The sequence below is a fragment of the Microtus pennsylvanicus genome, chromosome 7 (genome assembly GCF_037038515.1).
Source record: "Microtus pennsylvanicus isolate mMicPen1 chromosome 7, mMicPen1.hap1, whole genome shotgun sequence".
Classification (NCBI taxonomy): Eukaryota; Metazoa; Chordata; class Mammalia; order Rodentia; family Cricetidae; genus Microtus; species Microtus pennsylvanicus.
The window spans coordinates 21313792-21341199 of record NC_134585.1 but is presented as its reverse complement, the minus strand read 5'-3'; the positions used below and the strand labels follow the sequence as shown (position 1 = coordinate 21341199).

Sequence of the window (27408 nt, the reverse complement as noted above, 5' to 3'; positions counted from 1 at the left end):
GCAGGCGGATCTCTGTGAGACATTCGAGGCCAGCCTGATCTACAGAGTGAGTTTCAGAACAACCAAGACTGATTAAAGAGAAACCCTGTCTCAAAAAAAAACAAACAAAAACAAAACAATAAAACAAAACAAAACAACAACAACAAAATGCAAAAAGACCAAAAAAAATTTAAAAATCTGAAAAAGCAAAACAAACTCCCAAGATAGCTGTGAATGTATGGGTTGCAAGAGATCCATGATAAACTAGGTGGAAAAGGACACATGACTGTGAATGACTTCTTGCTAAAAGATGGACTCTGTCTGCAGGTGTTTTGTCTGCAAATTCATTTGCATTCCTAAGGAGGGCATCAGATCCCAAGAGATACAACTGTAAACAGATGTGAGCTATCATGTATGTTCTGGGAATTGAACCTGCGTCTTCTGGAAGAGCAGCCAGTGCTTTTAACTAACCACTGTGCTGTTTCTCCAGTCCCCGGCATTTTGTTAAAATATTTGTATTTGTGTTGAGTGTGGTGGCACGCTCCTTTAATCCCAGCACTCATGAGGCGCAGGCAGGCAGATTTCTGAGTTTGCGGCCAGCCTGGCCTTCAGAGCAAGTTCTAGGACAGCCGGGGCTACACAGAGAAACCCTGTCTCAAAAAAACAAAGAAAAAGTAAGAAAAAATAGTGGGATCCTTACAAAGTTTTAAAAACTACTTTGGGAAGGAGGGTAAGATTAAGATGGTTGCCAATAGTGATGATAACCTGAGTTCTGTCCACAGGAACTGCACAGTGGAAGAGAGAACCAGCTCCTTCAAGTTGGCCTCTTACCTCCACACTCTGTTGTAGCACACACAGAGAGTTATTTAAAACCTTTTAATACCTAGTTTTTGTGTGTGTATGTGTTTGTGGGGAGGGGGTTGAACCCAGGCTGGCTTTGAACCTGCTTTGCAGCCAAGGATGATCTTGAACTCCTGTTTCCACCTCTCACGTGCTGGATGCTACCACACCCCCCCCATCTATGCTGGAATCAAACCCAGGGCTTTGTGCTTGCCGTGCAAGCACGCTACCTGCTGGGCTACAACCCCAAACACGTCCGTCTTATGTTTGTGATACAAACAATTGTTATTTAAGCAAGTGAGAAGTGGCCACATCCTTTACTTAACTCGGAGATCTGATCCAGGAGTAGAAGAGCTCCAACTCTGAGTTCTGAAAGTACTTTGGTTTTAGCAGTTCCTTTCCTTTAGAAATAATTTCCAGTAAAATTTTGTTCCTACTGAAAAGGAACTCAATATATTGAGTCAGGTTTCTTTAATTACGTGAGCCCTGTAGATCAACCACTCTCTAGGTCAGGCCCCACCCCCAAGAGTAGTTAGACAACACAAACTAACCTGGTGGGAAAAAGAAGAAAAGTTAGGTGGGTAGGGAGGAGAGGAGGGTACATATGGGAGGAACTGGGGGCGGGAGGGTGAATACAATAAACGCCTTGAATGAGGCTGGAGAGATGGCTCAGCAGTTAAGAGCACTAGCTGCTCTTGCAAAGGACCTGAGTTCAGTTCCCAGCACCCACGCGGTGGCTCACGACCATCCATCACTCCAGTTTCAGGGGATCTGGTGCCCTCTGCTGATCCCACGTGATGCATGGACAAATAAATACACACACAGGCAAAACACTGATACACATAAAATAAATCTTTAAAAATATATAGTCTGAAATTCTAAAGATACTAGTTTTTAAAAGTGAACTCCAGCCAGGGGATGATGGAATAAGGCCTTAATCCCAACACTTGGGAGGCAAAGGCAGGCGGATCTCTGTGAGTTCGAGGCCAGCCTCGTCTACAGAGTGGGTTCCAGGACAACCAGGGCTACAGAGAGAAACCCTGTCTCAAAAAACAAAGAGTGAACTCTATCCTACCATATGCAACCTGATTATAAGGTGGCACAATTACCCCCCAGGGCTGTTGGCCATGTTATACTGGTTTGTTCAGGAGTCTCAGGAGGCTCCACAAGCTCCACGCTGACTCTCTTACTCCAACCTTATGCAGCCTTACCTCGGGGAATCGATCCCGCTGTCTCCGGTCATGCTGTAACTCTCTGTCCCTTCGAGGTGACTGTGCTCTCGCTGTGGCTCCTGAGTCAACACTGGCACGTTCAAAAGTTGCGATTTGTCTGGGAAAGGCTTGGTTTCCTGATTCGGAGGGCTCTGTCTCCAGCCAGCTGGATCCATTCCTGCATCAGCAGGAGAATCTTGCAGGATCTCTGCCCCACAACTGGTTTTCCTTATAGTAGAGAATTTAAGTAAACTTCCACAAGCTGCTGCTGGGGCCTGGACACAGGCAGCGGTGGTCTCTCTTTTGTAGTTGAAACCAAATGGAGTCCCTGAATTTAGGCCAGGGCTATCAGTGAAATGAGGGTTTGAGCCGTCCCCTGAATTCGCAAACAAGCCAGCTTTGTACCAGTGCCCTTCAAGCGCCAGTGGCTCAAACCTGTCAGCTGTGCTATCACTTTCGGTCAGAGATCTCCCTGTCACCGTTGGTCTTCCCAGATGATTCTGCCTGCCTCCACCTACAGAGGTGTGTCCAGGCAGTGTGTAACAAGAGTCTTCATCAGTTTCAGAGAAGTCGTCATCTAGGTACAGTGAACTGCAGGCCCCGTCATCCACCCCAGTGTAGCTCTGGTTCAAAGCTACCTCGTCCTGCTCACTATTGGAGAACCCCTCATTTTCCAGATTGACAATCTTGGCCCCTGGGACAAACGCCTTCCTCGTTAGTTCTTCAGAGTCACCGTCTTGTCTTTCACGTGCCCTCAAATGGTTTGCCCTAACTGGGCAATCTAAGAGGCCCAGGGTTTGGAACTGGTGTACCGTCTTATCTACTGAAGGATACAAACAAGATATTGAGTCCAAAGAAGGCAGGACCTGATGCGTTTCTTTGGTTCCCAAGAACATGTCACAGTCAGAGTAACTTTTCCTTAAGATTTCAGGAATGACCTTGCTTTCCCCATCATACACGCCACCTCTCAACAAGCTTTCCCGGAAGGAACAGCACCGAGGGTGGGGAGGGTAGTTTCCTGAGCCACCACTGGAGTCACTGACAGGATGGACAGGTGCCTTCACCCCCTGCTTGGTTTCTGTCCCTGGGTTATCACAGCACTGTTCTGCAAATGGCCCTTTGGCTCCAGCGTCAAAGACTCCCAAAGGACCTGAAGACCCCGCCCTCGGGAAAGACTTTTTCTCTGGCCTCACAGGACTAGGTTTCAGATCATGGCTCTTCAGAACACTGTGTCCTTTGGATACTGGGTGCCCTCGGAGACACATGCCCTGAAAAGGATTACTGATCTGTTTTTTATAAATCAAGTGGGCACCTGACATAGCTGGGTTCCCATCATGCAACTGCTGAATTTCTTTACTGGGACTTTTCATTCTGGGAGCAGGCTGGGCTTCAGAGACCTTGGGGTGCTTTTCGAGTCCTGGCTCAAGTTCATCCCCTTGGCTCCAAGCTCTTTGTCTACCCCTATGAGAACAGCCCTGCCGGTGAGGCTTGGCAAACCTGCCATGCCTTTTCCGAATTCCCCCTTTAGGAGAACACTTGTGCCTGGTCGGCGGTACATCAGTGGAAGTGCCCTGGTTATTATACTTTTTCTGTTCTTCATATTTTTGCATTAGGACTGTGTGTTTGATTAAGTTGTCAACAGTCAACACAGGGTTAATTCTTTTGATTATTGCATGTTCCACATCTCGGGGGATGTTGTTGGAGCTGTCTTCATCTCGGACGGGCCACTCTTTGGGCGGGAACTGCGCAGAGAAACTGCGGTACTCTATTTTGGGCTTCTCTCTTCTAGATAAGCTCCTCCACAAGAAACCAAAACCAAATTTTTTGCCTTTGTCTTTGGTGAATGGTAATAATGGTTTGGGGCTCATACAGATATGGGTGTCTTCAGATGCTGAAAGTACCTGGTTCTTAGACAAAGGTGTGGGCTTCTCGAGACCTTCCTGGTTTTTTCTAGTCAGTTCTTCAGCAGACAGTGGGTCCTTAGAGTCCTGAATGCCTGTGTCGAGGAAGCACTGACAGGAGGGACAGTGGGGGACAGGGGCCTCGTTCTCCTGGGCCAGCTCTGCACAGCAATCCACGCTCACCAGACAGGTCACTGACGTGGGCTCTGAGCAGCCTTCGTCTGACAGGAGAGCTCTCTTATTTCCCTGCATGGCTGTCTTTGTGACAAAGTAAGTGTTCGGTGTAACTATGAAGTAGCCCTCTCCAGTGTAGTAAATCTTCCTCTCTTGAATTAGAGTCCCAAGTGTGCTGTGGAGAATGTCTGGGGATGGAACCGCAATACCTAAAAAAACAAACAAAAAAACAAGTGAAATCAGAATTTTAGAATGACCACATATCTGCTCAACAAACTGCTCAATGGGCCGTGGTGGCGCACGCCTTTAATCCCAGCACTCGGGAGGCAGAGGCAGGTGGATCTCTGAGTTCGAGGCCAGCCTGGTCTACAAGAGCTAGTTCCAGGTTAGGCTCCAAAGCTACTGAGAAACCCTGTCTCAAAAAAAAAAAAACAAAAAACAAACAAACAACAAAAAAACAAAAAGCAAACTTGGAGCTGATTGTATCTAATCCATGCAATTGAAATGCCAGCAGGTCAGATAGCGCAATGGAAAACGCTGCCTGTGTGCAGGCCTGACGACCTGATCCTCGCTCCTACAAAGCGGCGAGCTGTCCTCTGGCCTCCACACGTCTGTGACACTCCCATGCCTGGGCTGTCATGCATGTGCACGTGTACACACACACACACACACACACACGTTTTCTAAGTCAGAACTAAGCATGGTGACTCATCTGTAACCTCGGTGCTCGGGAGGCTAACAGAGGAGAATCGTGTCAGTTTCAACGCCACCTACTGCTCTCTACTGAGAACTAGGCCAGCCTGAGCTACGGTGAAACCCTATCTCAAACAAAACAAAACAACTCAAAGAATGTGTAAGCAAAGTACAAAAAACTATGTAAGTTGGTCCCCACAGAGGCAGATGGCTGGACTAAGGGTTAAAAACAAAAATTTGAATACCACTGGATATAAATCAACTTAAAATCTGAAGATTCAGTAGGAAAGCAATTGCCTAGCAGGCATGGGTTCGATCCCCAGCACTGAAAAAAAAAAAAAAGTAAACCTTGAGAAAGCCTTCATAATGAACATACATGAAAAGTTTTAAAAAGTCTCATGAGCGCTACATGGAGAATGCCCAGAATGACTTCACTTATGCCATAAAGGGTAAAAGACATTAAAATGCAGTTCCTGAAGGCGTGAGTAGGAGCTGCAGATTCTACCCGTTCCACCTCTGGGAAACAGACGTGGGAAGGTGGGAGGTGGGAGGTGGGAGAGGTGAATTGATTAACATGTATTGACATATTGGGAAAAAATCATCCATAAAGTAAAAGAAATACCGTTATGAAATGTTGAAGCTAGGCTGGATCTGCTGCTAAGCCCAAGGACCTAGGTTCAAGTCCTGGGACCCACATGGTGAAAAGAGGGTCTGGCTCATTCTGCAAGACCTCTGCCCTCCACATATGTACCGGGGCACGCATGTGACACACAAATGTTGAGGTAGGGCTTTTCTTGACAGTATCCTTTATTTTTTTCCTATACCAGTGATGGAGACCAGGGCTTTGTGCATGCTAGGCTAACGTTCCGTCAGTAAACTATATCCCCAGCTGTCTTTTTATGTTCTATTTTTAGATAGGGTCTTACTAAGCTGCCTAGGCTGGCCTTGAACTTTGAATCCCGCCTCAGCCTAGCAAATAGCTGGGTTGGGCGACTCAGTGCTCTGACAAGAGAGTCTGCAGAAAAGGGGGAAAGGGACACCATACCCTTATGTCACAGTTGTTTAAATAGAAACCCAACACATAGGAATGAACACAGGTGGTGAACACTGGTTACCTGGGTAATGTCTCAAGTGCTCCAAGAGTGATTCCCGTGTTACAGCCACCTGAGCTGCGTTCATATCAGCTATAGTGCAGCAAAGAACTTCAGCCAAGGGCACAAACCGACACTGGGCTATGGGACTCATTTGCACTGGGAAGACATCACCTGAATTGGAGGTCAAAAACAGCAGAGGTGATAAATCTGCTATAAACCATTCGGAATTAGTGAGCATAGAACAGACTCTGCTAACATAGCCTGTGCGAGGGTAGAAACTAGGGAACCAGCCAGGCAGCGGTGGCACTCGCCTTTAATCCCAGCAATCCCAGCACTCGGAAGGCAGAGGCAGGCGGATCTGAGTTCAAGGCCAGCCTGGTCTACAAGAGCTAGTTCTAGGACAGGCTCTAAAACAGGTGAAACCCTGTCTCGAAAAAACAAAACAAAGAATTAATTAATTTAAATAAAAGAAAAGAAACTAGAGAAGAAGGTTTACATCATGGTCTCTCTGTGACACCTGTTGCAGAGGTCGAACATGCTATCCAGCAGTTCACACGCTAAAAGCATGCCTCCAGATCAGCTGGGAAGCCGTGGTACAAAGCACAGCATCATGTGCTGCACAGGTGGAGATGGATCATGCTTGCCACTAGAGTTGACAGAAAGTATCGGCCAATGAACAACCTGTTTATGTCTATGGAGTTTGTTACACCAAAGATAACCATTGATGATAGTTTGGGGATGGAACTCAGTTTGTAAAGGGCTTGTCTCTCAAGGAAAAGACCCTGGCTGCGTTCACCCCCCAACACGGCATAAAGAGCCTGGTGGCACTCGCTTGTACTCCTCTCACTGGAGGCGTGAAGGGTGGAGAACCAGAAGTTCAAGGTCACCCTTAACTACCAAGTAAGCTTGAGCCTAGCTGGGCTACTTGAGACTCGATCTCAGAAACAGACGTGGATATAGCTCGGGGATAGGACACTGGCCTAGCATGTTCATCTCCTTAGGGCAGGCCTTAGATTCATCTTGAGGTATCTCACACTAAGAATAAACTAATCTACTACCTATAATCCCACAAGTTGGGAACAGAGGCAGGAGGATCGTAAATTCAAGGTCATCTTCAGCTACATTTGTGAGTTTGAGATCAGGGTTGGCCACAAGAGACCTTTCCTAAAGTAAAAAAAAAAATGAAGGAAAAAAAAAAACAGAACTAAAACTACCACTAGCTAGTAGTATTTCCTCTTTAAAATCCATGTACCTCTATATGAAACATGCTAGAGAGAACATTCTAAATTGCTTTACTCTCCTCTCAGGCGCCCTTCCTACTGTGTGCATCCAACCTTTTGATTCCCCACCCCACCCCCGTCAAAGCCGGCACATTCCCTTCACAGCTGTTGCGAAGATACACGCTGCAGGTGCATAAATCATGCTTTCTGTGTGCAGGAAAGTGAAGCAAACCCTAACCTGGGAACTTTTGTGTCGGATGCCAGGGCGGCTTCCAAGCTACAGTGATGGTCTGCTTCACTTACTGCTGTTTTCTCTGGGTTTCTGCAATGCAGTGTGAAGTGTCCGTGCAGAAGCTGCACAGACCCCACTGGCAGATCAGCCAGGTTTCGCAGTTCCAGGAAAACTCCCACTGAAGAGCAACTAAACAGCGGCGCCTTTAAGAACAGGCCAGTTTAGGGCCTTCCACCCCCACCCCCCCCCCACCTCCCCCACCCCCCACCACCCCCCACCCCCGAGCTTGCAAAGCACTGAGCTAAAGAGAGACTGTAGGCAAGAGAGCAGTCACCACAATGCCCCTTCTGTTTACACAGGTTAGCATTCCTGGATGTCTCAGAAATGGAAAAAGTAGTTAGGCTGAAAGACAAATATCAAAGTTAAAACAATATAGATGAGGCCAATTGTCTGATACACTTTCTACACTCCATAGATAGACAGACAGATAGATAGACAGATAGACAGACAGATAGATAGACAGACAGGCACATACATACATACATACATACATAGATGACAGACTGGAAATGGAAAGCATTTTTTTGAAAAAAGTTTTTAAAGACAGAGTCTTAACTATGTATCATTGACTGGCCTGGAACTCACTATGTAGACCAACCTGACCTAGAATTCACAAAAAAAATCGACCTAACTCTGCCTCCCGAGTGCTGGGATTAAATGTGTGCATAACCACTATCATCTTTTTTTGTTTGTTTGTTTGTTTTTGTTTTTCTTTTTTTATTTGCTTTGTTTTTCAAGACAGGGTTTCTCTGTGTAACAGCTCTAGCTAGCTGTCCTGGAACTCACTTTATAGACCAGGCTGCTGGCCTTGAACTCACAGAGATCAGCCTGAGTGCTGGGATTAAATGCACCCCCCCCCACCTGGTGGTGGCATCATTTTTTTTTTAATCCCTTGTTGTCTCGCAAAATAATCTGGTTGGTTGATTTATTTGTTTTTAATTTTTGTTATAAAGAAAGCAAAGAACAAGTTGTAAAATAATCACATCCCAAAGCTGACTTTGAGGGGAATTGTAAGGCAAAGTGCATGAATTCCACGTTCACGTAGATGGATGCCAACCAGCAAGTGAAGGAGGCAGCTCTTCATTCGCCAAGGCTGACAGCATCGAGTAAGGCAGATCTTTGAGCTGGCGACCTTCAGATGGTGACAAGATGACGGGCGGTGGTGACACATGCTTCTTATCCCAGCACTGGAGAGGAAGAGAGGCAGGTGGATCTCTGTGAGTGGGAGGCCAGCTTGGCCTCCAGAGTGAGTTCCAGGACAGCCAGGGCAACACAGAGAGAGACCCTATCTTGGAAAAACTAACAAAAATGGTGACTAGATGTCAGGGACCAGATCAGTCTGCTGGCGGATGGATGGCTTTAGACCAATGGTTATCAATCTGCTGGCAAGACCCCTGGGCGGGGGTCAGACGGCGCGTTCACAAGGGTTGCATATCAGATATTCTGCTTACCAACTACTTACACTATGATTCATAACACAACAAAATTACAGTTATGAAGCAGCAACAAAAATAATTGTATGGTCGGGGTCACCACAAGATGAGGGACTGTATTAAAGGGTTGCAGCGTTAGGAAACTTGAGAACCACTGCCTTAGTCTAAGGCAATCAGTCCTTGCCTCCTGGTGCCGAAAGCCTTAGAAAGCCCCAGGCCCGTTGTGTGTGGGCATGACTTGCTCTTTTGGGTGGCAGTGGTTTAACAACCCAGAACAAAATGCTGGAGTGGTGGCCCTTGTTATTCTTGCAAAGACCAAGGTTCGGTTCCCAGCGCAAGATAAGATCTCACCAAAGAGGGAAAGCAGAGGTTCTTTATGGAAGGGCATAGACCCCCCCCCTCCAACCTCGGGGGAAGCCATCAGGAAAAATACAAGCACTATTGCAGTCCTCATTGACACCTCATGACCTCAGTCATCACAAAGGTAATGTTTAAAGACCTTATGATTCAGGGGCTGGAGAGATGGCTCAGTAGTTAAGAACACTGGCTGAACTTCCAGAGGACCAGCTCCCAGCACCCACATGGAGGGAGGCCCACAACCATATGTAACTCCAGCTCCAGGGGCTCAGATTCCCTGTAGGCAGGAGTCATCTAAGAGGAGGCAAAGCACTCAAACACACAGAATTAAAATTTAAAAATTCTTAAATTATGTGAAAGCATAAAAGACTCCTCATAGTCAAAGCAATCGTAAGTAAAAAAAAAAATTTTTTTTGAGCCAGGTATGGCAATGCATGGTTGCTTGTAATCTACTTCAGAGGCTGAGGCAGAAGGATATGGAGTTTGAATCTAGGCTGGGCTCCAAAGCAAATTCCAGGTCAGTGTTGATACTACATCTTAAAAATGAATAATCCCTGATGACAGGAGATAAGAAAGTAAAAGAGGGGGTACCGGAGGTAAAAGCGTGTAAGTAGGGATGAGGGCAGAGAGATGGGGGAGGCTCAATCAAAACTAGGTATGTATGAAAATTCTATAATGAAATCTAATACTCAGTAAGCTAATTACAAAACTAGGAGCTGGACATGGAGGTGCATGCTTTTAATCCCAGCACTCGGGAAACAGAAGTAGACCAAGCCAGCCTAGCCTGGTCTACAAAGTCGGTTCCAGGATAGCCAGGGCTGTTACACAGAGAAAGCCTGTCTCAAAAAAGCCAAAACCAAACCAAACAACAAAAACAACAACAACAAAAAACAAAACAAAAACAAAAACTAGGGGCTGTAGAGCCAGCTCTGCAGTTAAGAGTGATGGCTCAGTGGTTAAGAGCATTGCCTGCTCTTCCAAAGGTCCTGAGTTCAATTCCCGGCAACCACATGGTGGCTCACAAACCATCTGTAATGAGGTCTGGTGCCCGCTTCTGGCATGCAGACATACACACAGACAGAATATTGTATACATAATAAATAAATAAAATAAATAAATAAATATTTTTAAAAAAAAGTGCTTGCGGCTGTTCAGGAGGACCCAGCTGGGTTAAATTCCCGGCACCCACGTGGTGGCTCACAACCGTCTGTGTTATTCCAGTCCCACGGGTTCTGACACCCTCATCTGGCATACACATGGTGTACATATATACAAGCAAGCAAAACTCTCATATGAAATAAATTAAAAAAATCTCGGGAGTTCGAGGCCAGCCTGATCTACAAGAGCTAGTTCCGGGACAGGCACCAAAGCTACAGAGAAACCCTGTCTTGAAAAACCAAAAAAAAAAAAATCTCTGTGAGTTCGAGGCCAGCCTGGTCTACGAAGTGAGTTCCAGGATAGCCAAGTCTACACAGGAAAAACCCTGTCTCTAAAAACTAAAACTAAAAAGATAGATAAATAGATAATTTTAATTAACTCAAAATGAATCAAGACCTTAAGAGAAACCCCAAACTCGCAGTATTCCTTTGGCCTCTGTCTCTGGAGAGTTGGGACTATACAAATGAGTCACCAATGCCCAACTTGTTATGTTTCAAACTGAAGTATTTTAATTTGATTTTTGTTGTTTTTCGAGACAGATTTCTCTGTGTAACATCCCTAGCTTTCCTGGAGCTCTGAGGAATTAAAACACGTGGACTTTGGATCTCTAGGATGTATGATGACAAATGTATTCTTTTTTGTTGTTTTGTTTTTGTTTTTTTGCTTTTTGTTTTTTTTGAGACAGGATTTGTCTGTGTTGCCCTGGCTCCCCTGGGACTCACTCTGTAGACCAGGTTGGCCTCGAACTCACAGGCGCCTGCCTCTGCCTCCCGAGCACTAGGAGTAAAGGCTTATGCCACTACTGCTCGGTTTCAACTTGATTTTTGAGGTTCATAAGACTGTGCTAGCAAATAGAAGAATGGGTTCCAGGGAATTTGGGAAGCATTCACATCCAAACCTTTTGGTTTCATACGTGCAAGAATTTGTTATGGCATTAAAATCTATGTAACACTAATCCTAATATTTCATGTTTAAGAACACAAACCTCCCTCGAGACTATTTCGAGCCTACACAGGTGTGCTTCTGGATGACGTGGCGCTAGGCAATCTGCCAAGAACTCCTGCATTATTGACCTTCAGATGGCTTAACTGAGCCGCTGGACCTCAGCTAATTACCCAGATTCGGGAAACCCGAGACCACCTCTTTGGGGCTTGGTATTGAATCCCACGGTGGGAAAGGGTTCTTCTAAGCGCATGAGAGATGACAGCAAAGCACAAACAAAAAACACCCTGCAGATACACTCGGGCTTAATAAAAGAGGATGCTTGGCTCAGAGTAACCCAAGAAGAGCCCCTGATTTCAAGCTGCTCTTTCATCTGCCACATCTTTCTCCTTAAAAAGAAAGAAAGCCAAGCAGCCTTTGTAACAACAGGCTTCTCATCAGAGATACCGACATTTGCACAAAGCTCCGCTGCTTTACATGATTAGGTCTGCTGAGTTATAACGTCAAATAGGTTCAGAAAAAAAAATCCGATGGAAATAAGATCAAGGTTTTCAGCCCACAGAGCCAAGCCCTCTCCCTGTCCCCCTTTCAGCTGAGTAGGGGGAAATCTATAACCAAATATGCCAGGATTTGAGAGCTGGCTATGCTCTAGGCGGCTGGGTATCTGTCGTGGAAGGAAATTATTTCTCCAGCACAGTAGATACTCCAATATGGGAGTATCCACTATTGGGATACTTTGCCCTAATGGTTACAGGAAGAGCAATGGGAGGTTAGGGGTGTACCTTGCCTGGCATGCCCAGCAGCACAGGAAACAGGCCGTGATGTATTGCATGCCTATAATTCCAGCATCAGAAGTTCAAGGTCATCCTCTGATACACAGCAAGTTTGAGGAAAGCCTGAGACGTGTGAAACCAAGTCTCATAACAAAACAAAAGCAAAAACTTAAGTCACACATCAAAGCCCACACACTAATAATGAGAGACTTCAACACCCCACTGTCACTGCTAGACAGGTCTGCCAGACAGAAACTTAACAGAGAAATAAAGGAACTAACAGATGCCATGACTCAAATGAACTTAAAAGACATCTACAGAACATTTTAGTCAAATACAAAAAAATATATACCACCTTCTTAGCACCTCATGGAACCTTCTCTAAAACTGACCACATACTCAGTAACAAAGCAAATCTCAACAGATACAAAAAAAATTGGAATAACCACCTGTATCTTATCAGATCACCATGACTTAAAGTTAGAATTCAACACAAATTGCAGTAAGCCTACAAACTCATGGAACTTGATCAATGCTTAACTGAATCACCACTGGGTCAAGGAAGAAACAGACTTCCTAGAATCCAGTGAAAATGACCGTACAACATACCCAAACCTATGGGACACTATGAAAGCAATGCTAAGAGGAAAGTTCAGAGCACTAAGTGCCCACTTAAAGAACGTGGGGAAAATTCACACTAGCAACTTAACAATACACCTGAAAGCTCTAGAACAAAAAGAAACCCACTCAGGAGGAGTAGACAACAGGAAATAAACAAATTGAGGGCTGAAATCAATAAAATAGAAACAAAGAGAATACAAAGAATCAAAGCAAAGGGTAACCAGGTTGCAATCCACGACCTCAAAAAAGCCTGAAGAGGAACAGGCATGGAGGACCCCAGGAAGGGGAAATAGTTAAGATCTCCCGGGAGGGGGGCTAGAAGGGAGGCAATGGGAACATGAGGAATTGAGATGGCCAAGTTGGGAGAGGGATGGAGAGGGAGAGCAATGAAAGAGATATCTTGATAGAGGGAGACATTATAAGGGTAGAGAAAAACATGGTGCTAAGGAAATTCCCAGGGATCCACAAGGATGACGCCAGCTAAGACTCCTAGCAATCATGGAGGTGCTGTCTGAACTGGCCTGGCCTGCCTCTATAATCATATTAGTGACTACCCTGTCATCATAGAAGCTGCATCTAGTAACTGATGGAAGTAGACATGGTGTCCACAGCCAATCACTGAGCTGAGCTCCTGGAGTTCAACTGAAGGGAGGAGGGAGTGGGAGGTACGGGGGTCAAGATCATGATGGGGAAAACCACAGAAACTAGTGGGAACACATGGACTCTGGGCTGACAGCTGGGGAGCCTTCATGTGACTGAACTAGGTCCTCTGAATATAGGGACAGTTGTGTGGCTTGATCTATTTGTGGGGCCCCTGGCAGTGGGCCCAGACTGAGCAAGATATCCCACCATAGGGAATAAGGCTCCAAAAAGCCAGTTCATGCACCCTGGTTATCTTGCTCAGCCTTTTTTTTTTTTTTTAACTATCTTTAATTTATATGTATTGGTGTTTTGCCTGAATGCATAATCTCCTGGAACTGGAGTTACAGACAGTTGTGAGCTTCCATATGGGTGCTGGGAATTGAACTCAGGTCCTCTGGAAGAACAGCCAGTGTTCTTAACCAATGAGCCATTTTTCCAGGCCCCTTGCTCAGCCTTGATACAGGGGAAGGGGGCCTTGTTCTGCCTCAACTTGGTAGGACAGACTTTGTTGATGCTCCAAGGAGGGCCTTCCCCCTCTAAGGAAGTGGACAGTGGGTGGGATGGAAGGAGGTGAGGAGGGGGTGGGAGAAGGGAAGGGAAAGGAGGTGGAATCGGCCTTCATTCACCAGCACCTTTTTCTGGGTGCATGCTGCAGGAGGCCTGGGTCTAGCACAGCAAAATTTCTCTGCAAGGACTTCAAACACAGACTCAGTAACGCACTGGGACCTAGGAGGAGTGTGCTCAGTGGATCTGCTCCACGGTGGATCCGCAGTGGACATCTCCTTGGTTATTTTTTAGCTCATACAAAAGTGCCTCACTGGTCTTGCCTGGACTTGTTCAACATCAAACTCAAAGAAATGTCAACTCTGTTCCCTCATAGCCATGTGATGCCAGCCAGTGCTGACAGAGCACCTTGGAACCAAAGCATAACTAGGAATGTAGTGTAGCCAAGAAAGAGAGAACTGCCAGGCAGTGGTGGCACACACCTTTGATCCTAGCACTTGGGAAGCAGAGGCAGATGGGTCTCTGACTTTGAGCTAGTCCTGTCTCAGGTAGAGGGTTTGGGGGTGGGGCAGGGTTTCCACATACCCCAGGCTGGCTTCACTCTGGATAGGTGGCCAAGGATGACCTGGAATTTCTGATCCTTCTGCCTCTGCCTCCCAAGTATTAGGATCCCAGACACGCGTGCTAAGCCAGCATTCTACCAACTGAGAGCTGTATTCTAGTCCCAGTGGACTCCCCAGGTGGGGTGTTCCCCATCTGTCTCTTGAGCTCTAGCTTTACTCCGCTGTGACCTTTCCTGGGTCATCTCATTCTCAGGAGAGACACAGTGAGGTCTCCGCCGGGAGAGAAGGAGCTAGTGGCTCAAACCAGCTGGCTCTCAGACAGCCGTGCTAACGGCTGTGCCTTCAAGGCTGGCACCTGCTGGCTCTTAAACATCCCAAAAAGCCTGGTATGAGAGCTAAAGCATTCGCGGAGGCAAGGCAGGAGAATCGAGAGTTCAAGGTCAGACAGAATCACATAGTCAGAACTGTATCCAAAAAGAAGAAAAGAAGAAGAAGAAGAAGAAGAAGAAGAAGAAGAAGAAGAAGAAGAAGAAGAAGAAGAAGAAAGAAGCTCAAGGACTCAGTGGCAGATCATGTGCAGAACATTAACAAGGCCTTGGGTTGCAGCCCAAGAATGAGAGAGACAGAGAGAATGAGAGTACTCACAAATTTAGGGGTTTTAAGAATAAATTTATCATGGACTGGAGAGATGGATCAGTGGTTCAGAGCTTCAGAGCACTGGTTGCTCCTCCAGAAGTCCTGAGTTCAATTCCCAGCAATCACATGGTAGCTTACAACCATCTATGGTAGGATCTGATGCCTTCTTCTGGCATAAAGTCATACATGCAGATAGAGCACTCAGAAATAAAAATAAAAAATAGCCATGTGGTGGTGGCGCATGCCTTTAATCCCAGCACTTGGGAGGTAGAGGCAGGTGGATCACTGGGAGTTTGAGGCCAGCCTGGTCTACAAGAGCTAGTTCCAGGACAGGCTCCCAAAGCTACAGAGAAACCCTGTCTTGAAAAACAAACAAACAAAAAATAAAAAAAATAATCAGCCTGTTGGTGGTGGTGCACACCTTTAATCCCAGAAGCAGAGGCAGGTGGATCTGTGAGTTTGAGGCCAGCCTGACCTACAGAGTGAGTCCCAGGAGAGCCAGGGCAACACAGAGAAATCCTGTCTCAAAATAACAAAAAACAAAAACAAAACAACAAAGCAGAATATCTACATTCTAGAGATCAAAAGTCGGAGTGTTTTATTTCCTCAGAGCCATACTCAGTGCAGTGTTGAAGGTTCCTCCTTACACCTGACACAGGGTTTCATGTAGGCACCGTGCAGCCAAGACTTATTGTTTTCACTCTTTGACTCTTTCTCTTTTTTATCTGGTCAGGGGGTGCCCCGCCACCTAACTCCCAAATAAACCACACACACTGTCTTATTTTCTTATAAATGCCCAACCTTAGCTTGACCTGTTTCTTGCCAGGTTTTTTAAATTTAAATTATCCCAACTACTTTTTGCCTCTCGCCAAATTTTCCTTTTTTCACTTCTGTACACATTACCTTCACTCTTTCTGCATTGGTGGCTGGGCGGCGGGGTGGCGGGGGGTGGCGGGGTGGCGGGGGGTGGCTGGGCGGCGGGGTGGTGGGGTGGCCCCTAGGGTCCTCCTCTCCTCCTTTTCTTGCTCCGGGTTCTTTCCCAGATTTCTCCTCCTATTTATCCTTTCTGCCTGCAAGTTCCACCTATCCTTTCTCCTGACTCGCTATTAGCAATTCAACCCTTTATTAGCCCATCAGGTGTCTTAGACAGGCAAAGAATCACAGCTTCACAGAGTTAAACAAAGGCAGCATAAACAAAAGCAATGCATCTTTATATCATTAAACCAATGTTCCAGAGCATAAACAAATGTAACACGTCTTAAAATAATATTCTACAACAAAGGCCGGCCTAGAACTCCTGATCCTTCTGTCGTCAGCTCTCAAGTCCTAGGATTATAAGTGTATGCTGTCATGCCCAGGTGTAGATGAAAGTTTCTGTCTTGCCTGGCCCTGCAGCTGTTCAGTCCCAAAGAAACACACAGAGGCTTATATTAATTATAAAGTCTCTGGCCTTTTAGCTCAGGCTTATTCTTAACTAGCTCTTACAACTTAAATTAACCCATAATTCTTATCTATGTTTAGCCCCATGGCTTGGTACCTTTTCTCAACAAGGCATTCTTATCTTCTTCCTCTGCATCTGGCTGGTGACTGCATCTCTGCCTTTCTTCCCAGAATTCTCTTAGTCTTAGTCTGGTCACCCCGCCTATATTTCCTCCTAGCAACTGGCCAATCGGCATTTTATTGAACTAATATGAGTGACAAATCTTTACAGTGTACAAAAAAGCATTATGAAATTTTATATGTTAAAATATATAAAACTCTTTAAATTATATAAAAGCAATATATAAAAGCATTATCCCACAGCAGCCAGGCTTTCAAACCTAGTCTCTTACCTAGACTGTTGAGTAAGTTTAGGTCTTGGTTTTGGGCAGAATTCCTTGCCTTGTGATTATAAAACTGATGATGAAGTTCCCCTACATTGTAGGCCCATATTTCTGTATGGTGTGGCAGCCAGGCTCTGCAGCCATAGGCCCACCTGAGGTGGTCATGTAGACCTGCAGACAGCCTGTCACTGCCCTCAACAATAGCCAGGATGTGCTGCTCCTTCTCTTTTGTTATAAATGTAGCTGATGACTGAATTGCAGGTGCTGTCCCCAGAAAGAGAATATTAATGAGGTATCCACCTCGGTTGAGGGGGTTAAGAGACGTTTGGTACAATAAACATGGGTAGATCTTCAGGATAGAGAGAAGCCTGAGATGCCCTTCTGTGATGATGGTGTAAGCTGTGTCTGGTTATTCCTTGTGTCTCCGTACCAGTCCAGTTAGGGAAAATAATTTTCTATGTTGGGACCCACGGGCCCTGACACTACATCACCAGCAGCGATCCAAGCTGAGCCTTTCTGAAATTCAAAGACAACCTGTATGCCTGGGCTGACCCCATTTGTCATTCGTCACAGTGCTCCTAACACCTCCACTCTCTGATTTCCTTTTAAGACTTCCGATATGAGTCTTGTTTTTAGGAATTGGAGTTATTAGACCAGGCTCATCTCAGCAATACAGAGGACTCTCTCAAGTGGAGGCCATCATATCTGTAAAGTCCCTTCTGCCATGTTCAGGTTCCAGGGACTGGGTGTCATTGGTGGATTATTCTCCCTGGTACCTCTGCTATAGGGACAACCAATAACTAAGAGAACAGCTATAAATTTGGACTATAGAAAGGACTGAGCAGGTAAGAGTGTTGGCTCCAGAGCCGTTAGGAGCACTGACTGCTCTTCCAGAGGACCCGAGTTCAATTCCCAGCACCCACATAGCAGCTCATAACTGTCTAATGCCAGTTCCAATGCACATAAGAATAAAATTAAATAAAATTTGTTTTTAAAAAGTTAAATTTTTGTTTTTATTTTTTTCTTTTTGAGAGAGAGTCTCTATGGAGTCCTGGATGTCTTGGAACTCACTATGTAGACTAAACTGGCAGAGATCCTCCTGCCTCTGCCTCCCAAGTGCTGAGAATAAAGGTGTGTACTACCGTGCCCACCAGGCTAAGAGAAAAAGTCCTGGGCGAGAAAGATGACTCAGTGGGGAAAGGCACATTGCTGCTCAAATGCATCTGATGAGTTCATCACTCCCCACCCTGAACTCCCACCGAAAGGTGGAAGCAGAGAACTGACCCGGCAAAGGTGTTCTCTGACCTCCCCGCGTGCACCCCTCCCTCCCAAGCACCGAACGGTAGAAAAGATGCTGCTTGGGTCTCAAAGCCACGGTTGAAGGGCATCTCTAGAAAATGGCCTGGCTGACTTGGTTCAACAGATCCTGGTCCTAAGAAGCAGTGGTCTGAGTCAATTTTTCCCTCGCGGGGAGAGTTTGGCGCGCGCTCCTTTTATACGGGTAACGACTGCTTGCTTAGGACCCGGGCTCTTTTCCTCAGCCCGGTCCCTGTGTTCTGTGCTGTCCTTGAAGGCTAACTTACACGTGTGCATCTGAACGACACTGCAGGGCAGCACCAAGCGCTGCACCATTCCATATCCAGCAGACATTTATTGAGTATCTATTATACGCCAGTTGTCTGGGAACTACAGCAAATGGAACCCAGTACTTGCCCTCAAGGGGCTTTGGTTATCCTGAGGAGCAGTGGGGTAGAGGCAATTATAACCCAACGTGAGAACTACAACCTTCCACCTAAATGCTTTCTCGAGACATTTGGAGATGCCCAAGCAGGGTTGGTGTGAATGAAAAAAGGGTCAGCTACATTCCTGTGGGGTCTTAGCATTAATGGCAACATAGGGAAGCAGAGACAGTCCAGATATGTGTTAAGCAGCCATGGATGGCCTCACATCCTTCCCTTCACTTCCTGAGGCCGGAAAAGATGCCATTTTTATGCTGGGACCTTGTGGCACTTCGAACTTCACCCCTACCCCTGAGGAAAGTCACGGGGCGGGGGGTGGGGGGTTAGCCCCTTTTAGGGGAAGTATTAGCTATGGGAAAAACCCAAGCTACACAAATCTGCTGACAAGATGCTGACCACCTGACTTCCCTATCGGATGAATAACAATGGACCAATCAGATACTCTCCAGGCAGACCCTATGCTAGCAAAGGGTCAGCAGCTGTCTGGAGGACGGAACCAGGGGGCTGTTGCTATCCCCCTTAGATACTAACAGCCTATCAGGAACCAATTGTGATAGAGGATAAGAATTTTGTATTTTAAGACTTTGTGTTTTGTGTTTTCTCCCTTAGAGAAACAGACGGGGTCCTTCTCCCTCATCTGCTGTGCCAGACTGTGAGGCAGAGGACCCATGCTAGTCCCTACTTAATAATAAACGAAACCTTGCTTCTGCATTTGGAAGTGTAGCTCCATGGTGGTTTTCAGGAGGGTCCTAGGACTTAGGCACAACAATTTACTGGGTGCCCTCTTTACCGATTCACCTCAACTGTTCAACAAGGGAACAGTAGCTTCTCAGAGGCACTCCCAAGGCGTTTGACAGTGCTAGGAATAAGACTGACATGTGTCAGTTCATCAATACTGGACTCTTTACCTTTTCTTCCCAAACTAAGGACATCGCACCTGATCAGCCACAGACTCATTAGAGCCCCGAGATTTGTTTTCTTGCAGCCATTACTTAGGCACATAATGATAGCCTTGATCCACCCTGACTTTTCTCGCTCCCATAGCCTTCTGACTAGACACTGATCCAGGCACAGTGCTTCTCCCACCTGGAAGGAAAGACATCAGGCTGGGCAGGCTGCACCTCCCTTATGGGAGATCTACTTCTGCAGTTCAGTATTTTATTTGATTGGTCCATTCAATACATTCCTAGGCCCCCATTCACTGTCGCTCTGTGGTTTGGGGGCAGGAAAAATGTATGCTCCATCTCTAGCTCCACTTAAAGCTGCCAGGCATGGGACATGACTTTGGCCAAGGAGATTTTCTTCTTCTTCTTCTTCTTCTTTTTTACATTAGTTATAAACTGATTGGCCCATTAGCTCAGGCTTCTTATTAACTCTTATAACTTATATTAGCCCATTATTCTTGTCTATGCTAGCCACGTGGCTTGGTATCTTATTCAGCAAGGCAGTCACATCTTACTTCTCCTGTGGCTGGGTCACAACTGCAGACTAGAACTTCCTTCTTCCCAGAATTCTCCTGTTCTCATTGACCTGCCTCTACTTCCTGCCTGATTGCTACTGGCCAATCAGCGTTTTATTAAAATATAATTGGCAGGGTAAAACCATTGTCCCATAGCACTCCCCCCCCCTTTTTTTAAGAAACAAGAACTTTGAATCTAATATCCTTTGTTTAGCTTTTCTTCTGACTAATATCCATAACAATTTGTAACCAACATTCTAAACAAAGGAAAATATCCATAGTCCATTATTTTGGAATTTGGGAATAGTTTTCCAAGCTACTTCCTGCTGGTTGGGGAGCACTGATAATCTTATGGGGACCTAAAGAAAATTCAGAATTATCATCAGGTCATGACTGGAGTATCCTGTGAGGCTTGATCATCTCAAGCAGCAGTCTTGAACCAGTTCTGGATGAAGAACTCAGACATTTGGGCCATTCACTCCTATCAGAGATTTCTCAGTTGGTCTTCCTTGATCAAACCTGATTTTTCTTAACTCAGAATGAATCCATAGCCTCTCATTTTCTGTGGAAGGCCAAGGAGATTTTCAAAGACTCTTACAGCCTTTATTTTTTCTTTCTGCTTGATTTTTTGTTTTCAGACAGGGTCTCATTTGGCCTGTATGGCCTTGAATCCCTGACCTTTCTGTCCCCCACCCCCACCCCAGCCTCCCGAGTGCTGTGATTACAGGTGTGTGCACTTTCACACCTTCTCGCCTGGGTCTAGGTAGATGCAGCTCTCTCACGGCCAGGAGAAAATAAATTGGAGGTCAAAGAACCACCCACTCAAGGAGGCAAAGCAGAGAGCAGGTGGGAATGCCCAGGTTTGGGACAGCCTTGCTGATCTGTGCCCACGCCAGCCTACCTACCTAGAGGCAAATCTACCCTTTGTGCAAGCCATTTTCCCAGATTTCTAAAATCCCCCAACAAAACTCTTGTTTAGCCTAAATCTCCTGACTCTCTTGACACGTAACCTGAGTTGCCACTTCATGACTTCTGCTGTAAGCTGTGTGTGCCAAGGGCTTGACATCACAGGATACTGTAGTGGATTAAGTAAAAATGCTGCGGATCCCCCAGTAGCTGCAGCGGCACAAACGCTGCAGGTCAAGTGGCAGCAGTGGGCAGCGGGTCCCCAGAGCAGCCAGTCCCAGACAGGGATGGCGCAGTTCCCCAAGTGGCTGCAGAGGGCCACAAGGGGCAGTTAGTCCCACAAGGACAGACAGACAGATGGGCATGCCACGAGACCACATCACAGGTCTCCAAAAGTGGCTGATCCCAGGCAGGGAGCCACGCAGTGGGTGAGAGACAGAGACATGGATAGGCACAACATGCAGAGTGAGGTTGGATATTTATTTAGTGGGTTATGGAAGGGAAGGGGAGAGCAGGAAGGGGAGAAACAGAGAGACAGAGGAGGGGAAGGGGAGAAGTGGGGAGAATGGAGCGAAGTAGAAGATGCCTCTTCAGGGGAGAGATGGAAAAGAAAGAGACTCAGGTTGCAAGCAGGAAGATCTGCCTGCCTCAGCAGACAGGTGAGGTAGCAGGCGGGGCTTGTCTCTTAAAGGGACAGGACAGATTATTACAGATACTTCATTAGCTCCTTCACAGGAACACCACATAGCTGGCTGTCTACAGAAGAGGTCCTAAGCTATTTACGTCCAAGCTGAGCTACAAATGTTATGAGAGACAGAAGTTGTGCCTTCAACTAGCAGTGAATGTTTTAAGTATTGATGAAAACTGTAGAGCTTACAGCAGACCTTCTCCTGGCAGGGGCTTTCCTTACTGCATGTGGAAATCAATGTATGTATTGTTGAAAGCCTACAAGACTATACAGTAAATGCACAGCGGACAGATTCCTAGACAGACCCACAAATGTACCACTTGTGGGGACCCATTTGCAAATCTTCAGGAACACTTGACTTTGGATAGTCACTGTCAATCCTGTAAAAACCTTGTGAAGCCATGACTCTTCTTCCCTTCAAAATAGGATTCATTCCCAAAATACCTCAGCAGTGTGACTTCCTCCTGTAAGGGGCAACAGAATGACCTTCCATGGGGCCTTAAAGCGATAACATTAACTCTTCATTCTAACAAATCTTCATAAAGACAACCCTCCACAACTACCTTTGCTAATAGACCACATAGGAATTTCAAAAAGATAGAAAGACAGCGTGCCCGCCCCTGACAAACAGGTATGGCTCCCCAAAGTCGATTATCACAACAGAGATTGGGGTGAAGGGAGTGAGTGAGCCCAGAGTTCAATGACATTTTTTTGTTTGTTTTTTGAGTCAGGGTTTCTCTGTAACTTTTGAGCCTGTTTTGGAACTAGCTCTTGTAGACCAGGCTTGCCTTGAACTCACAGAGATCGGCCTACCTCTGCCTCCAGAGTGCTGGGATTAAAGATGTGCGCCATCACCCAGCTGGTTTGGAATGTTAGGTGTTTCCCCCTGGATGCTGGCCCTTCCTGGGTAGTGTCACTTTTCCCGGAGTGCTGCTTTGTCAGGTTCTACCTGTTCTTTTCTGATTCTGAAATAAATGCATGTTGATATCATTGTTTTTGCCTATGGAATTTTTTAAACTATGTTTCTAAAAACTAAAAACCTGGTAGAGATCACCTCTTTTCTGTTTCTTTGTCCAAAGAGTAAAGAATATGCAGAGGTAACATGCTTGAGTTAATGTATTTACCGTCAGACCCTATTAGTCAGATTTTCTCTTGTTGTAGACGGCCTGCTCTGAGCCCTGATGGGGTGCTGAGACTGATACTCAAGGCGCCTGATAATGTATTGCCTTGGGAAATAGAGGCAAATAGCTATAACTCCACCTGTATTTTAGGAGTAACCCTTGACATTTGTCAAAGGAAGTTGCCTTGGTCCTGAATGAGCCTGGATCTTCCCTGACTCACCAAGTCTCTGTGGATGGGTTTGCCTGGAAGTAGGTTGTGCCCACTGGTGAGACTCTCTGCTGCACTGGCCTGAGCTCTGTGATGACAGGAGCTGGGGAGGCTGTACTTGGTTTCATGAGATGAACACAATGCTGCCTCTTCCGCCAGGCTCTACACACAAGGTCCTCCAAAGGCCTTGCAGAGCGCACCTTGATGGCTTCATTTTTTATTTGGGACAATAAAAAATCCAGGGAGGCCTGTCCCTGCCCACCCATGCCAGGTTCCCTCTCCCTTCTGTGGGGCAGCTCTATCTGCTGGCCACCTTCTTTCCGGGTATCTGCACCATGGTGGTTGGATGTGGAAGGCATCCCTGGGTTTTGGATCAATGGTCACACTCACATTGTCCAGACTGTCAGCCAAGCTGATTACTTGCTCTTCTGGGTTCTGAAATACTAACTTTTAAAAATAAACACCAAGCCAGACATGGTGGCACAGCACTTGGGAGGCAGAGGCAGGCAGATCTCTATGCGTTCAAGGTCAGCCTGGCCTACAGAACTAGTTCCAGGACAGACAGGGCTGTACAGAGAAACCCTGTCTCAAAAACAAAAAACAAAAACAAACAAACAAAAAGAACAACTAACTAAAGTCACTCTGGGGAAACAATTCCCATGAATGTAATCTCACTATTGAGAACTATTTCTAGACCATTAAAACTTTATAAAGACTGGGCCTGGAGACGGCTCAGTGGTTAAAAGTACCGACTGCTCTTACAGAGGACCCAGCGCGATTCCTAGCACGTGTTGACTCACAGTCATCTATAAATCAATTCCAAGGGATCTGATTGTAAGACCCTCACCCCTTATTCTCAAAGGAGCGAGAAAAAATTTCCTAGCAGAATGTTTTTCCAGGAAGATAGTTCCCTTCCTCTCTCCCACTGGGGAGATTCCAAGTATGAGGACACTCAGCTCAGCCCAGCCAGCCACCTGGTACAGACTGATAAAGATGGACAGACTCAGGAACAGGGTGGCCTTGCTCTAAGAACAAAGAATTAGCTGACATAACAGAATGGGAGAGAGCAAAGGACCTTGCACCCATGCCAAAGCAGCTTCAAAAAGCCTCTTTGTGGTTACACCTTTAAAAGCATACCCCACAGAGGGAGCTCAGCTCCTCTCTACCTCACTTGCAACCAGGGATTGAGATGAGTTCCAAATATGTTTGTATTATGCTAAATAAACCTTGCTTATTACAGTCTGGGCCTCTCGGTGGTCTCTCTCTGGGGGTCGTAATCTGGGCACAACACTGATACCTTCTCTTGACCCTCCACTAACACTGTGCACAGCCAGCGGGCAGACATACATGCAGGCAAAATAGCCACACACATCAAATAGTAAAATTTTAATTTAAAAATTATTTATTTCTATGAATGAGCCAATGCTGTATCCTCAGCATGTCAAGCAGAGGCTGAGGTATTAGGCCCTCTTCTGGGGGTGTCATGTCTAGAACAGCCTGAAGGTCCTGGTTGGTTAGACCAGATACCTCCTTGAGTCCATCAGAATTTTTCCCTGACATTTTGCCACTGCCTTCAATAGCAGTTCGCTGCAATGTCTCCCCGTCTCCTTGTTGGGGAAGGTAAACAGTGATTGCTTTTATAATTTTATAAATTATTTCCTATAATTTCCAAAGGTGCTATCCATCTTCCTCTTTCTCATATTAGCTACCTTATGCTGTAAGATAGGGAAGTCTGATACAGGCTCCTCTCTAGCTGATGCCTTACGTCCCAGGAGGCAGTAGCCTCCCCTCCAACCCAGCATGGCTGTTCTCGATAATCCATCAGTGGCGAAGGCCTGCATGACTATGTAGGGAATCGTCTTAGCAGAGAAAAGTGGTACTCACTTGCCCAGCTTTCTCAACACGCTTCAGCCTGTTCCCTCCAGGTCATCGCTTGACGAGAAGTGTGAAAGGGGGCTACTGCAGGCCAGTCCTAAGAGCTGGCCTACTCCATTTCTTTAAGGGAATTTCTCATTTCATCTTTGAGAATTTCAAACATTCTCTTGAGGTTCTTCTGGTTCATCCATATTTGGTTGTTTGGGTCTTGCTTTTGTAGGGTCTTTAGGTTTTACTTGTCTTGTGTTGCTCTTTGTAGTGTAGCGTGTGATCTTACCTTTTCTACTCATCTTTTCCTCTGATAGGTGTGGCTAGGGCTGTCTGAGATTCTGTTGAATAGTGAATCCAAAGCTCAGATGGTTGTTCCTCGTGGTACAGTCGGTGTCACAGTTCTAGTTACCCGTCGGTTATTCCTGTTCCTGGAGGTAGCTCAGTGCTCCTGTGTTTTAGTCTGCTCCCTTGGAGTTTGCTGTCTCAGGCTTACTTTGGCCTAGGCTGCTGGCCTTTATCTGTATCTGTAAATCATGGTCTGCATCTCCTCCTGCAGATGTCCCTGGCTTGGAGTTAGACCTGTTCTGGTAGCGATTGCTGACTCTGGATCTGGTCGCTGGTTGCTGGTTCAACTGTCTTCCTGTGTCCCGGGACTGGGTTTGCTCCTGGCTTCTGTTCCTGGTTGGAGCTTGTTCTCTCTGTGTCTTAGGTAACTGGCTCAGTCCCACTCCGGGTGGAGACTCTGAGTCAGGTCATTGGCTCAATCCTGGTCTGCCAGTGTCCCAGGACTGGGTTGGCTCCCAGGACTGGATTTGCTCCTGGCTTCTGCTCCAGGTGGAGCTTGTTTCCTCTGGTTCTCTCTGTCCTAGGGGTCTCACTCAATTCCACTTCTGTGGAATTTGTTGCCCAAGGTGGAGTTCCTTGCCTCAGGGCAACTTTGGTTTAGGTTACTGGCTTTGACCTGTATCTGCAAATCCTGGTCTGGATTCCCTCCTGCAGAAGTCCCTGGGTTGGAGTTAGACCTGGAAAGGTTTCTGGTTCTGGTGTACTGCCTCGGAGGTCCCAGGCTCGGGTGCGCCCGAACTGCAGAGGACCTGCTTACTTTCTCAGAGGTCTCAGACTCATGCTCGGACCCGCCTATTCCCCTTGATGTCCCAGACCAATGCCTGAACCACAGAGGACCTGGCTCAGGCCTACTCTCTCTGAGGTCTCAGATCTCTCCCTGCTCTGCAGAGATCTCTGGTTCCTGCCTATTCCCTCTGAGGACCCAGGTTCACTCACACCCAGGTTGACAGAGGTCCTGGTTCGGGGCTAGTTCCTGGGAGGTCCTAGACTCTCGCCCAGATCCACTGAGGTGTTGACTTGAAGGTCCTGGATTCACGTCCGGACCTTCAGCAGTCTCTGGTTCTGGCTCACTCACTCAGCGGTTACTCCCCTGTACCTGTTCTGGTGGAGATCACTGACTCTGGATCTGGTCACTGGCTCAATCCTGATCTGTCAACGTTCCAGGACTGGGTTTGCTCCTGGCTTCTGCTCCTGGTTGGAGCTTGTTCTCTCTGTGTCTTACTTTATCTTTATCTATAGTCTTTCCCTACCGAGGAATGGGAACTTCATTCTCGTCCTTCTTGGAGTCTTGTCCTTGATTTTTCCTCACAAACCAAGAGCTGGCCTACTAAGTTCTTTAAATGACTCTACCTCTGACCAAGGGGCATTCAGAAGTTCCTGGCATGAGTCATCAAGACCTCTTCCCTGGCCTTGCTCACACCTAGCTCTGTAACTGCCCTCCAGAATAAGTTCATTCTTCCTGCCTTTCTTGGTGAGTTTTGCCCCAGAGGGGAGGTTCAACATCTTTTAAAGGTCCACTTGCTTCCTACCTAATTACTCTTCTTCTCAGTCCCCTCTTCTCCTATTGTGGCACCTAAGACTTTCCTGCTGCACTTGATAGTGAGCTAGCCCTTCCCCCAGGGTTTCACAGACACAGTCCCTCTCTTACACTATCAACCCTGTGTCTGGGTCCCTCCACCCCTTCCTCCAGCCTTTGCCTGGCAGCCTAAGGCAGGCACAGCAGTGCTGTCTGAGACAAGCCAGAGCAGCATGACTGCAGTGTGTTGGTGTATTCGGTTAGTACACTAAATAACCAGACCAGCTCAAAACAACAGAATTTAATAATTAAAAAAAGGGAAACTCATGCTACCAGAGTGGAAGGTCCAAAGTCCAAACGGGTCTGGCAAGCAACGCTAGGGAGCGCACACCTTTCTACCCCTGTTTTTCTACCTGGGCTCCAGGCGGCCACACCCTAGCCAGATGTGATTGGCTGAGCTTCCCCATCACTGCAGGGCCATGGCTTGCCCTGCCTTCAACAGGACAGCACAGGGCACCTTGAGTAAGAGGCTGGTCTTTGAAGAGTTGTGGATGCCCAGCTTGTTTTACAACCTCTAGTGAGGGTCTCTGGTGAGATTTCCAAACCCAAAACATGTATTTATATTTCAAGGAAAAGCGAAGAGAGTCCGGAGACTTGAGCACCTCCAAAGCAGAAGCAACTCCTGGAGAGATATGTTTATATTC

At 46.5% G+C, this 27408-nt stretch overlaps 1 protein-coding gene across 3 annotated transcripts in view; it reads right to left on the bottom strand.

Annotated features, from left to right (window-relative positions):
* The window catches only part of Stox1 (storkhead box 1), a 56572-nt gene that overhangs the window by 5950 nt on the left and 23214 nt on the right, over window positions 1-27408 (bottom strand). For 2 of the 3 annotated variants that reach the window (XM_075978860.1, XM_075978859.1), the window contains exons 2-3: window positions 5914-6063; window positions 2031-4314 (exon numbers count right to left, since the gene is read on the bottom strand). In XM_075978860.1, the coding sequence (XP_075834975.1) occupies window positions 2031-4314; window positions 5914-6063 (2434 nt within the window). The remainder of the gene's footprint in view (window positions 1-2030; window positions 4315-5913; window positions 6064-27408) is intronic. The other variant, XM_075978861.1, reaches the window with a different exon arrangement.